General features: G+C 26.0%; 1 protein-coding gene across 1 annotated transcript; it reads right to left on the bottom strand.

The window, feature by feature from the left end:
- Positions 1-4,732: 4,732 nt before the first annotated feature.
- LOC110600513 (receptor-like protein 13) lies at positions 4,733-7,649 on the bottom strand. Its single transcript, XM_043950063.1, has 3 exons — positions 6,916-7,649; positions 6,355-6,696; positions 4,733-5,335 (listed from the first exon to the last, which is right to left on the bottom strand). The coding sequence occupies exons 1-3, from the start codon at positions 7,622-7,624 to the stop codon at positions 4,770-4,772; spliced, it is 1,617 nt and encodes a 538-aa protein (XP_043805998.1). The 5' UTR covers positions 7,625-7,649; the 3' UTR covers positions 4,733-4,769.
- Between the last annotated feature and the right edge of the window lie 7,081 nt (positions 7,650-14,730).

The following is a 14,730-nucleotide window of genomic DNA, read 5'->3' as shown; positions in this document are numbered from 1 at the left end:
TTATTATCTGAGATTCCATCTCACTTATGTATATTGGAATGCCAACATCTACAACTTACCATACGTTAGCCATATCCTTCAATATTTAATCACTTTGTAAACGATGACTTCAAGATCTGCAGGATATTCTACCAATGAAGATGTGCTATTATGCGGAATTTATCTAGATGTTTCACAAGATCTCATTGTAGGTAAACAACAATCTAGTCAACGTTTTTGGAGTCGGGTGGCAGAAGCATATGAACTTGCAAAGAATGAGTGTTGGGAGTCCCGCAACCCACGATCTTTGCAATGTCGATTGCAAGTTATTGAGAAGGCTATAAGAAAATTGAATGGTTGTTATCGACAAGTTGAAAACTTACATCCTAGTGGTGCTTCAGAGCAAGGTCTGGTGAGTATTTTTTTGGTAATTACTTTGTACATAAATATTAGAATTTTTCTTAATATTTTTCTAATTATGCAGCTCAATCAAGCGAAAACTTTACTAATGCAAGATCCAAGCTACAAAAGAGGATTCAAATTTGACCATGTTTGAAACATGATGAAAGATGCTGAGAAGTTTAAAGATTGTAGCTCTAAAAAAAAAATAGTTCAAAATCAAAGCTCTTCTTATGTGTCCTCAGAGTCGGACAATTCTACTCCTGACTCACCTATGGTACCATCTCCAAACTTATCATCTTTTTCAATCCATTTAAATGAGGATATTGCAGGAGATTATACATCATCGGATCGACCTCTTGGTGTCAAAAAAGCAAAATTGAAGAAAAAACTTGACGAATCTTTTTCATCCGCTCTGAAATGCTTACATGCTGATAATGAAAAACTTGTGAAATCGTTGGCGAATGCAACTGCAGAAAGGGAGAAGGGAAGACTAACGAAAAGTAGAGCTTTGGACTTAAAGGAATTTAAAGAAGAAAATAAAATTTTATTGCTTGATTTAAATTATATTTCTGATCCAATTGCTCGTGAAACATTTCGCCAAGAAAAAATTCGAATATCAGAGAAAAGAGCTCAGCGTCAACAACCACCACTGCCATCCACATCTAATATATATGGTCAATATCTCAATGATATTGCTGGATTCGGGTCTGACCTTCCGGAATATTAAATATTTAATGTACCGTGAATAATTGTATTTTAAATTAATATATATGGTTGAATTATAATATATGTGTTACTTTACTAATTTATTTATATTACTCTATATAATATATTATAAATAAATTAATTTATTATAAATATTATTTATAATTGTGAATATATTAATTTAAATTAAATTTTAATAATTATAAAAATATAAAATAAATTAAAAATATAATAAATTATGAGAGTGAAAAAAAAATTTAATTGAAAATATATATAAATTTTGAATTATATTATAATTTAAAAAAATAAAAAAAAACAAATTTTAAATTATATTATAAATTAAAAAAAAAACAGAAAATAGCGCTGCTACAGTGTCACGCCATATTTGGCGTGATACTGTAGTGAGCACCAAAATCCCGTTGGATTTTGGCGCAGCGTTGGAGGGCCATCTCCAATGCCAAAATGAAGATTGGCGCAGCGTTGGAGATGGCCTAAAGAGCTGACACCTGAGGACCCGATTATCGAACGAGGGGGGAATATCGATATGCTTCTTCTTTAGAGCATGATTTTTTTTCCGCTCCTTTTTCATGTTCTAGTATTATTTTGGGGATGTTTTTGAATATTTAAAAGAATGACTAAATTATAGTATAATCTTTATAATTTAATAAAATTTTCACTTTAATCCTTATATTTTTAAAATTAAAAAAAAATGTGTTATAGAATTTATGTTATTTTTTCACTTAATATGGGACATAATATTTTTTTAAAATAGGCCTGACACAAACAAGCCAAAAGTTTACACTGTTTTATAATTTAATTGAAAATTTTAATAATTGACTTGTAGATATGTGAATCCTATGAAAAATTATTAATTTAGATAAAATCCTATGAAAATGACTTTTTCTAATTTTTTTTTTTAATTTAGATAAAATCCTAAAACTTTTGAGAATTTGATTTGTGATATTAAAAATTAAAAAATTTAAATTAAATCACCATAATGTAAAAAAGATTTAATTTTTTTATGACTTCTGTTTCTATTAAAAAAAACGCTAACTTTATGAAAGAAAAAATATTGTTCATCCATGAAAATAAATTTAATTAATAATACGAAATTTTTATAAAATTAACAAATAAAAAATCCATTCAACATCATGCAAATTGTATCACTTTTGAAAAGCTGTAATAGTCTATCTTTAAGTGTAAACCATTATTAAACTAAAAAAAAAAATTCAAGAATCCAAGTTAAGAATTTAAACACTAATTATCTATTTTTTAAAAAATTAAACCATTATTTATAAAATTGCTTAAACTTTGTTTTATGAAAAACATTATTTTCATATTTTTTTCTGTTTGAAATACTTAAAAATTTTAGTTAATAAAAAATATTTTTTTATTAAAAAATAAATCATTTTAAAAAATTAATTTTCTCATTTGAAAAAATTAAGTTATTTTTTACATCGTGACATATTTATTAAGTTCTCGATATATAAATTTTTTAATAAATTTTATTTTTTAAATTATAATTAAATTATAAAAAATATATTATTTTATTAAAAAATATTTTAAATATAAATTATTTTTTACAAACAAATAAAACTTTAATCACAATTAATTTTTTAATAGCAATATTATTTTATATTAATTGGTATTTTCTCAGTTTCATAATTTTTATTATCTTTTTTAATTATTTTAAAATTATTATTCACTTTTATATTTTTACATTATAATAACTTTTTTAATTTTTTCTTATTTTTAAAAGACCATTTCATTAATCGTTATTTTTTTAAATAAATATTTAAAATATATTTTAATATTTAATAATTTAATATTTTTAAGATGAATATAATTAAAAAATTAATAAAAATATTATTTTTTTAATATATATAAAAAAGCAAAATAGATAAAAATTATAGAACGAAAGAGTAATATATAATATTTTTTATATTTTAAATATTTTTATATATAATATATTAAAGGAGTAATGGTTATGAAATACAATCTTTCCTAGCTTTAACAATTTTAAGATGTGTTTGTTTTAAATTATAAATTGCTCAAATTAATTTATAAGTTTTAAAAATATGTTCTCATATTTGTTTATAAGTTGGGTGATTTCTTTTTATAATTATAAATAGTAATTTTATATCTTATTTTGATTAAGACTGTTTTATGAAAAATATTTTAGTCATTTTTAAAAAGATTACTTTCTTATTTAATAATTTTCTACACCTTAAAATTTTTATTAAAATTTATATATATAAATTTATATAACAATTAACAATAATAATTTATGATTCGCTATATTTGAAATAATAATCATATTTGTTATTAGGGTGAGCATTTGAATAAACTGATCAAACTAAATTAAAATTTTTTGGCTCTTAAAATATTAATCAAACTAAAATTTTAAAAAAAATCAAATCAAACTAATCGATATGTTTGATTTGTCATTGATTATAAACGAAAAAAAAAAAATTCATATTGTTGATTCATTAAATATGAGCTAAAAATATACAATGATGATTTTTAATTTTAAAAATAATAAAAAATATAACTTATTTTAATAAAATAATTATTATAAAATTAATAATAATAATAAAATTATAAAAATAATCATTATAAATAATATTTTATTAATAAAATTATAATTAAATATATTATTTAATAAAAATTCAATTATTTCAAATATTCGAGAGATAATAAAATAAATAATAAAACAAATTATTAATTAATAATTCAACCGCACTGTATCTATTAAAATAATTAAAATTTATTAATTTAATTTAATTATTCCATTGTAATAAAAAATAGTATACACTTCTAATTGTTGTATCCACTTTAATAGAATTAAAAAGTCGATTGTTATTCTGAATAATTTAAAATAATTAAATTACAAGAGATACATTGCAAGTATAAATATACTTATATTACGCATATATAGAATATGACTTTTGCATTTAGCAAATCCTTTTAAGTTCTCTTTCCATTTTTTTGCTCTCTAATATTTTTCCTTATAACTCTCATTAAGTTAAGCATTAGAGTTTGAGTCAAACCCCATTGGCTTCTTGACCTAGTTCTCCTTCATACACCACATGTACATCTCTTCCACTGGTTGGATCGTCCGGCTAGGCTAATCAAAACACCCGACTCTAATACGTGGCAGTATCATGTGGCTTCTTTGGATTAACTAGCTATAAACATTAATTAAGTGGTATAATATGAATAAATTCAATTGTTCAATTTAGAATATATTAATAAATTTTATTATATTTAATTTTATTCCTACCTATTTTAAGAATTAATCAATCTTCTACACTTAATTTGTACTTATTAGTTGTAAAAGAATATTATTCCATTTTTATTTGTATAATTACAATATATTAATAAAATATACTTGCTCTCCTAGGTGAGATTTTTATTTATTTCCACATTAATAAATTTTATTTGTTTCTAAATAAATATAAAAAAAATATTATATTTTAAACTACATATGAGATTATTGATATTAATTTATTTTGAATACAATTTTAAATTTAATTATTTTATCCATATTGGAATTAAGAATTTTATAAAAATTTAATTTATTTGATTTTTTTTAATAATTATATTATTTGAAATGAAAAATGCAATTAATTGAACATTGGAAAACACATATAGTCAAGCATTGAACTTGTCAAGCCTCAATTCTATGAAAGTCCAAATTTGGACAGTAGAGTAATATTGTCCACCAGAAAATAGTAGCAACCGGTAAGGCTCGTTTCTATGAAGTAAAACCATCTTCGTCGCCAGTATGGGTTTATGTATAGAATTGCTGCTATTGCTAGCAACACCATGATGTACGACACTACAAAGCTCACATAGAAAACACCCATATCCATGAAGCTGTTATCTTCTTTTTCTTCTGTTGGAGTTACTGGTGGTGATGGAGATGTGTTGTTGCAACTCTTCGGCAGTGGCAGTCCACACAACAAAGGATTTCCCTCGTAGCTACTCTGGTCAAATGTTGCAAATTGTGCAACCCTCTCAGGTGTTTTGCCAGATAGATTGTTGTGTGCTACATTGAATACAGCTAGAGAATATAGCTGAGTAAGTTGAGGAGGAATTTTCCCTTCCAAATTGTTATAAGAAAGATCCAAGCTCTCAATTTGCCCCAGGTTTGAAAATGTTGGTGGGATTGCACCAATCAACTTGTTATATGACAAATTCAATACCTTGATCATGCTGAGAGTTCCAATTTCAGGAGGTATTTCACCTGTCAAATTGTTGCAAGAGAGCTAGATTCCCGAAAAGTAGCGGAGGATACTCCACAGGCAATTGAAGACTATTTGGACTGACAAAGCTTAGTTGGAAAAAAAAGCAAGAGATTTAAGCAAATTCAATGTTGGGTGTAAATATAGCATTTCAAACACACATTTTACATCACTGCTTGAGATTCAATCTCGAGGTCAATTGAAAGTACAGAAAAAGAAAAAACTTGCAGAATGCTTTCAAGCTGAATTCATCTGCGTAAGCTACAAAATCTAAATTTGGATAAAACTACAAGATTGTCTGTTATAAAATAATAGCAATTCTCTATACTCACCTCAATGAAGTAAAACCATACTCGTCGCCAGTACGGATTTATGTATAGAACTGCAGCTATTGTCAACAACACCATACTGTAAGCCACCCCAAAACTTACGTAGAAAACACCCATGTCCATGAAGCCATTGCTTTCTTCATTATCAATTGAAGTTCTTGATTTTGATGGAGGTGATACCATTTCAGTACAATTTCTTGGCAGTGGCCATCCACAGAGAAAAGGATTTCCTCGATAACTGCTTTCATCAAATGTCCCAAATTGTGCAACCTTGTCAAGTGTCCTGCCAGATAAATTATTATATGACACATTGAAAACTTCCAAAAAAGTTAACTTAGTAAGCTGAGGAGGGATGTTCCCTTCCAAGTTGTTGTATGACAGATCTAAGCTCTCAATTTGGCGCAAGTTGGAAAATGATGCTGGGATTTTTCCTGTCAAACTGTTGTGAGACAAATTTAGTACATGGATCTCATTGAGGTACCCAATTTCAATAGGAATTTGGCCTGTCAAATGGTTGCACGAGAGATCAATTCCAGAGATGCAAAATAGCGTTCTTCCTTGGTAAGAATAGGATGTACTCTTTGTTGTGAATTCCAAATGTTCATCCATAGAAACAGCAGCAGAAGCATTATATGAATCTTCTTGAAGCCTATATGAGTTGCTTGCAGATCTTAGGCAAGGGAGAATAGGACCAGAAAAATGATTATGAGAAAGATCAAGCAAACTTAATTGAGTCAAGTTGCACAATTGAACTGGGATTTCCCCATCAATATGGTTATGCCCCAAGATTAGGTAGCTCAATTGAGAAAATTCTCCAATCCATGATGGAATGCTTCCAGTCATATGATTATGGCCCAAATCTAACACAATTAACTCAGAGCAACCATAAAATGCATCCTCCAATGACCCTTGTAGCCCATTTCTAGACAAATAAATCTCTTTTATTTTTGAAGAGCAAAAGTTGGATGGTAGACTTCCTGAGATATTATTCATTGAAAGATCCAAAACGCGAAGAAAGTGCATGTTCCCCAGCCACCTTGGGATCCTACCATATAAGTTGTTATGACTAAGATCCAAAACTTCTATAAAAGAGTTGTTAGACAAGCTATGTGGAATGCTGCCAGTAAATTGATTGCCATCCAATTGTAACTCATACAGAAACCTTAAGTTAGAGGTTTCAGAAAATATTTGGCCTTGCAAACTGTTGTTTGAAAGTATGAGTTCTATCAATGAGACACAACCAATGGTCAAGTCCTCTGGTATATTACCTGACAATTTATTGTTGGATAAGTCTAAATATGCCAACAAGCTCATATTTCCAAGTGAAGAAGGAAGACTACCACTGAAACCATTTCCCGACATTTTTACATATCTCAATCTTGGCAGATATGTTCCTATCTCTGGTGTGATGAAGTCTTGGAAGAAATTGTCTGAGATATCCAACCATGACAAATACATATGGGAATGAATTGGTAATTTGAGAGGCCCTGAGAGAGAATTGTTGATTAAGTAAAGTTGTTCTAATTTTGTGTTATTCTGCAACAACCAAGATGGAAACCCTTCTCTCATTTGATTGTGTGATAGATCAACAACTTGTAGGTTATGCTGGTAATAAAGGAATTTGGGGAATACTCCACAATATCCACCACTAGATAATACAAGCCTCTCCAATTGAAATCTTGGGTTCAAGTGCTGATCATTTGTTTCTGCAAATATTTTGTTATCCCTACTTTCCATATACTTGAATTTTGAATGGTTGAAAAATGGACTTAATGAGATTGGGATTTGAAAAAGATTTCCTGAAACTGATAGATATTCGAGGTTTATTAAATCTCTAAGTGGAGATGAAGAGATGTTTCCAATGAAGTGATTGAAAGAGAGGTATAATCGTCGAAGAGAAGTCAAATTTGCTAGACACAAAGGTAAGTTACCACTGAGATCGTTGTAGCTAATGTCTAGCATTTGGAGATGTTTCAATTTGTAAATACCTGAAAATTATTTATTTTATAAATTATTTTAAATAAAGTTTGGGATTAAAACGAAAGAGATATCAAATAGTAAGAATATAATATAAAACATAAAAATAATAATCCATTAAATTTTACTAATTTTATTTTTTTTATCCTAAGCAGTTTATAAAATTCATTAAATAATTTAAACGCTCTTTTCCTTTTCAAATTTAAAGTTTAAAATTTAAATAATTTAATATATAATTTTAATCACATAAATAAAAATAGATAAATATAATAATCGTTTTCTAACAATAGTATAAAAATAAATTAAATAATATAAATATTTTAAAAATAAAAAATGAATATACTTAAAAGTTAAAAATTTAAAGATTGAAAAAGAATAGTGAAATTGTTGTAAAAATAGTATTTCAGATTGCAATTTTATTTATAAAAGAATTGTTATTAAATTTTAAAATTTTTATAATATTTAATTTATCTCAATATCAAAATATATTGAATCATTAACATAATATATTTTTATTTTTTTAACCAATTGTTTTGTTTAACTTTAACTAGAATAATTTGAAATTATTCATAATTATAGAGATAATATTATTAAATTAAAAGGTATTGATATGAAAAATTGTATTTTAATATGACATTATAATTACAATATTAAACAATGTAATAAGACACTATAAGTAAAAAGCGAAAAATTAATTCTAAAATTTCGTCAATTAGTAATTTAATTATTAATATTTTAAATAATTAATAAATAATCGATAATTTATTTTATTATTTTTTTTATAATTTCATTGATAAATTTTATTTTTATTTTTTATTTTTTTTATATCAAAATACGGACAAGTAGCGGTGATAGAAAAAAATTGAGAGCAACATTATAAAAATACATAATTTGTGTGTTTTAATTTCTATAATATCTTAAATGAACAAGTATTATCCTTAATAATTTTTAAGTATTATTACACCTTTAACTAAATATCAATTTTAAATTTTTTTATCCAAAATAATAAAAAGTATTAAGAAATAGACTAATTAATACCTCTTGAGCTGATAAACTTTGTAATGTTGTTTACACCCAAACTCAGCACCTCCAGATTACTCATGGTATCCAATTCTGATCAATAAAAAAAATACATAATTAAAACAATAATTATAAATATGAACAATTCAATCAATTAATATTTTAATGAGAAAGAGAAAAAAAAATATATCTCTAACCTTTTAAATCAAAAGACCCTTTCAATTGATTATAACCCATCCACAGAGTTTTAAGAGATGAGAGACCCCTGAGAGAAGATAGAACATCATTTTCAAGGTAATTCATCCTCACGTCTAGAAATTCTAGATTACTCATATTTAATAATTCTTCACCACCTGCATATGTATAAAAACTCTTTTTACATTAATTTTTTATTTTATTTATTAAAAAAATAAAATAAAATATTTCGAATAAATAATTATACGTACCATTGAAAGACTTAAACCCTTCAATTTTGTTGCTCACTATACTCAAATTTTTTAAATTTGTCAAGCTGTTCAATTCTACACTCACAAATAACTAATTAAGAATATATAATGGTATGAGAGGACATATAAAGATGGAGAAAATTAGTTATGTATGCTCACCTTCAATATTAATTCTTCCTTTCATGTGATTATAATCTAGATATAAATATTTCAAAGATGAGAGATGAGTTAGGGATGATAAAATATCAGTGCTGAAGTTATTAAAACCTAAATTAAGAAACTCCAAATTCTCAAGGGATGATAGCCTTTCAAAACCTGCATATATAAAAATCAATTATAATCATATATAAATAAAAAGAGAGAGAAAATGTATGAAATGCAACTTGATAGATTTTCAAATATTCATTTAATTTGAATTATCATATGTAATGCAATGCAAGTATAATTATCGTAATGAAATATATAAATATACAAACCTTCATTCTTAAGACAATCTGTAATCTCATTGTGCTCTAAATTAAGATAGTTGAGGTGTTGAAAAGGAAGAAATAAAGAGGCGTTTAGATACCACATTTCTTCTGAAAAATCTCTTATACCTAAAAGATTGAGTTGGGTAATACGTCCTGTGGTGGCACTGCATCTCACCCTTCCCCAATCACAACATTGAATAACATTCATTTCCGGAAAAGATGTAGAATAATCATAAAAGGATGATAATGTGAAATCATAGTAAAAAGGAAGATATGAATCATGTTGAAGAGAATAATTGAGATGAGACTGAAGGTGCAAGAGAGCAATTCTCTCAGTCTCCCAACAATGAGCAGAACACCAAATCCCTTGTAATAATAAAACCATTATCATTGCTAATACCTTCATTTTTAATATTGGTAGCTAGTTGATACTATCAATTGCTCTTAACGCACAAGCTTTGCCCTATTATATAGGGCATCTGTGTTATTAAAGTTATCATTTTCTATTACAAAAGTCTTCCATTTATTTTCCACAAGAAATTAAGCAAATTCTCTTTAATTTACTTTTTTTTTAATTTATGGTTAATATTATCATTTTTTTATTTATTTAATTTTTTAATATGAGAGTGAGATAACTTCTTAATTACAAAAAAAAAATAAATATTTTTCTAATCTATTGAATAAAAATATTATATTACTCACTTAGAGAGACTCAATAATTATTTACTATAAAATATATTCTATATATATAAAAAAAATTAAATATTTAACAATATTTTAAATTATTATCATAGTAATAATATACAGATTATTCTATAGTTTTTAATTGAATTTATTAAGTTTTATTTTAATTTTCAATATATATTGTTATATAATTTTTAAACCGACGTCTTATTGTTTGGTTTGGTTTATTTAACTATTAATTTTCTGTGAATAATGTTTAATTTTTAAAGAAGACTTTGACTTTAAGTCAATCTTATAAGAAAAAAATAAAAAAAATTACGTTAATTAAAATAAAAATTTAATTGTAATACAGTATTATGCGTACTTCAATAAACTGATTGGTATATAATATTTAAACTATTTATTAAATTGTTACATAATAATTTTTAAATATCATTTTTATTTGTGTGCATTTTTTAAAAAAAGAAAATCATGTGATTTAACAGATTTAAAAATCGGATTTGATCATATAATTTTTTTAAAAAAATTTATAAATTAAAAATTATTTTTTATTAATTTTATACAAAATGATATTGTTTTCTTCTCATTGCAATATCATTCATAACAATCAAATGACTTAATTTTCTATAAATATAGGACAATTCCCTTTGGCTTATTATGTATCTTTCATGAAAATTTTGATATTTTAATTGAATATAGGACATCAAATCAAGATCAGTTAAAGTCCAAAAAATAGAATGAATGAGCGTACTAATTGGTTTTGATAGTTCACTCCAGCAATTACGGATTATTTATTTATTTTATCTAATAATTATAAATTAAAAAAAAAAATTCTACGCACAAAAATAATATTTATAAAAATCATCTTTTTAAAGAGAGATTTGACTTGTCGTTTCACTTATAATTCACGTCATTTTGATATTCGATATTTATCCTATAATGTTTAATGTAAATTTATTAAGTTTTATTTTAATTTTCAATATATATTATTATATAATTTTCAAACGGATATTTTATTATTTAGTTGGGTTTGTTTAACTATTAATTTTTTGTGAATAGTGTTTAACTTTTAAAGAAGACTTTGACTTTAACTCAATTTTATAAGAAAAAAAATTAAGAAATTACGTTAATTAAAATAACAGCTTTTCATATTAATAACAATATAATTTAATAATAATATCAAATATATCCTAAATTCTCTCTTTTAAGTGTATATCTTTTTGTTGAAATAGGGTTGGGGAGTCGAACCTTTGATCTCACAAGATTACAAGGATGCACTTTCCATCAGGCTAAGTCTCGGAGTTATTTAATTGTATACCTTTATTATTTAAAACACGTTATTGATATATTGAAAGAATAATTAAAAAAAAATTAATGTTGACAGAAAGAAGAATATATTTTAAAATTTTGAATGCATTTAAAATTTAAATGCATTTACTTTAATTTAATTTAATAACTGTTAAATATTATGTCATCATAATAACCAACATTTTAAATTAATATTTAATATAACTAAAAGAGATCATCGTCAAAAAATAGATTATAATTATGAAAAGTGCAAAATAGTCAAATTTTGTTTTGGATTACAGCCCGAGGTTGAGCCGTGCTGGCTGGTTTTGATAGTCCATTCCATGCTGCAAAGCTGGAGAAGTCTTCACGCGGCAAGATGTCATTTCTCAGTCATCTTTTCATGGGAGACTATTGTCGATTGTCATTATGCTAACAGTCCTTAGGTTTCCTTTTTTTAAATAAATTAATATTTTAAAATTTCATAATTTTTATCTCCTTTAAACTTTTTAAAGTAAAACTATTCATTTTAAAAAAAAAATAATTTTTAAAAAAAAATCAAAACTAAATTATTATTTTTTTCATTATAAATAATTAATAAATTAAATTTTTATAAAATGTTTTATTCGAGTTATGAAAATGTTGGCTTATCGAAATTTCTCTCATGATTATAACTATCATAATCAAAGTCTTTAATATTTTTGTAATATTTAAAATTATATGTTATCATTTTCCACAAATTGCAAGACTTCTCATCTAAGAGGGACCCTCACTGTATTCTTTTTCATAGTATTTAGTTGGGTGTTATCAAATATTAATAATATAAAAAGCATTTTTTTTTTGTAAAATAAAAATGAAATGATAAAAGTTCAGATATAATTTCATTCATAATTTTTTAACTTGTATTATTTATTTATTTTAGGATAATATAATTAATTTTAGGATAAACTGCAATTTAGTCCCTCTAATTTAGTGAAATATAACCTTTCGTTCCTCTATTTTAAAAAACCTTCAATTTAGTCACTGTAATTTTTAAAAACTATGCCATTGGTCCTCCCGTTAGATTTTCCGTTAAATCACCGTTAATTTTAATTAAAAGACTAAAATACCCATAACAGTTTCTTCTACTACTGACCTCACCTGCTTCCTCCTAAATGGCCGCTTGCAGGTCCACTGCTAAAATACAACCTTTTTATTCCTGACCTCACTCCGCTTTATAACTTCTTTATAACTTGTAGGTCCACCAAGCGAACCCCATTACGAAATCCTCTGCTTCGTCCACTGATGACTCCTCTTCTTCCAATCGGAGCTCCTCGGCTCACCGCCGCTCTCGGAGCCTCAGCGTTGACGAACCTGTTGCACTTTAATTGGAAATATTTGCGAGTAATCGTGCACATGGGCATCGCAAGTTGTAGGCTTCTCTTTGTAAATTCAGTTGCATCTGAATCGTGTTATGCCCAATGAAGTCCTTTTTTAATTGGAACCAATTGGAAGTTAAAAGCATCAATGACGAGCAAGGTAAGCTGCTTTTTCAATGTGTACGAGGCCAAGCCAGTAGCTACAGACCCAGCATTGTCCTCTCTCCCAATTTGTAATATCGAATTTCGCATTCTTTATAGATATCAACTAAAACTCACACCAGTAGAAGATCTTATACTCCCAGAACAACGTACCTCGCACAGAGTTCCTATTGTCTTTCCTTTATTCATGTGGTGCGAACTGTATCTCCCAAGCGAACCCCCAGTGTTGACAAACCTCCCTCTTGGAAGGGGCGTGTCGCCAGATAAGTCATCCTCTGACGGAGGCAAAGGCCGGGAGAAATGGCTGAGGCTCCGAGAGCGGCGGTGAGCCGAGGAGCTCCAATTGGAAGAAAAGGAGTCATCAGTGGACGAAGCAGAGAATTTCGCAATGGGGGTTCGCTTGGTGGTGGACCTGAATGCCAAAGTGGCCATTTGAGAGGAGTAGGTGAGGTCAGGAGTAGAAAAAGCTGTTATGGGTATTTTAGTCTTTTAATTAAAATTAATGGTGATTTAACTGAAAATCTAACGGGAGGGACTAATGGCATGGTTTTTAAAAATTACAGTGACTAAATTGAAGGGTTTTTAAAACAGAGGGATGAAATGTTGTATTTCACTAAATTAGAGGGACTAAATTATAGTTTACCCTAAATTTTATTATTGCATGGTAATAATTTTTAAATAATTATTTAATTTTAACAATGAAAATGGTATAGAACAAAATTTGAGAATAATTTGTTTTTTCCTATACAATATGTTCTTTTATAAATGAAATCATTTATATGCATCACCGTGTTATTTGGTTTTTAATATCAAAAATATTAATAATATAAAAAGTCATTTTTTTTTCCTTTTGCAAATGTAAAGACTTTAACATAATACAGTAACATGAAATCAATTATATGATGTGATAATGACATAATATAATATTATAATTACAAAATAAAAATATATAATATTTTGATATTCTTTTTAATATTTATTTTATTTATGTTGATAATTATTGCAATAATTAATAATATTAGTGACTTACAGAGAGTAATAATAATAACCGAGTAGTATTAATGGTAGAAACAGTGGTCAGATTGTGATAATAGAAGTAACAGCTAAGTGATTATGGCTATGGAAAATTATTACGGAAATTTATTAGTTAAATTTTTAATTTTAAAAAATATATTAAAATATTTTAAAACGTTTTAAAAGATTTATTAATTAATTAATTATAGTTAAATATTTTATTATTTAATCTTTATAATTTTAAAAAATTGATTATTTAATTTTATAAATATTTTAAAAAATTTATTAATTAATTTATTAAGAATATTTTAAAAAAAATTTTATAATAATTAATAGTTAAATTTAATAAGTGGACTAATTAATAAATTTTTTAAATATTAAAAATATTTTAATATATTTTTTAAAATTAATAAATTTTTTATGCTATAAAAATTAAATAATAATTTTTTCTTGCGACAACGTTACGGTAGGGCAATGGTGGTGGGCTCAGTGATAATGTTATAAAAGGTGATTGTTAATAATACTGGCAGCTAAGTAAATGGTTAGATAGGATAGTAACAGTGATAACAATAAATGGTAGTAATCAATGTTGAATATTGTGGACTGTGATGCTAGGAGCGATGGCCAAGTATTATGGTGGCTAATAGTAA

Source organism: Manihot esculenta, chromosome 14 (assembly GCF_001659605.2).
Source record: "Manihot esculenta cultivar AM560-2 chromosome 14, M.esculenta_v8, whole genome shotgun sequence".
In the NCBI taxonomy this organism is placed as follows: Eukaryota; Viridiplantae; Streptophyta; class Magnoliopsida; order Malpighiales; family Euphorbiaceae; genus Manihot; species Manihot esculenta.
Note: the sequence above shows the minus strand (reverse complement) of the source record. Positions and strands in the feature narration are given on the sequence as shown.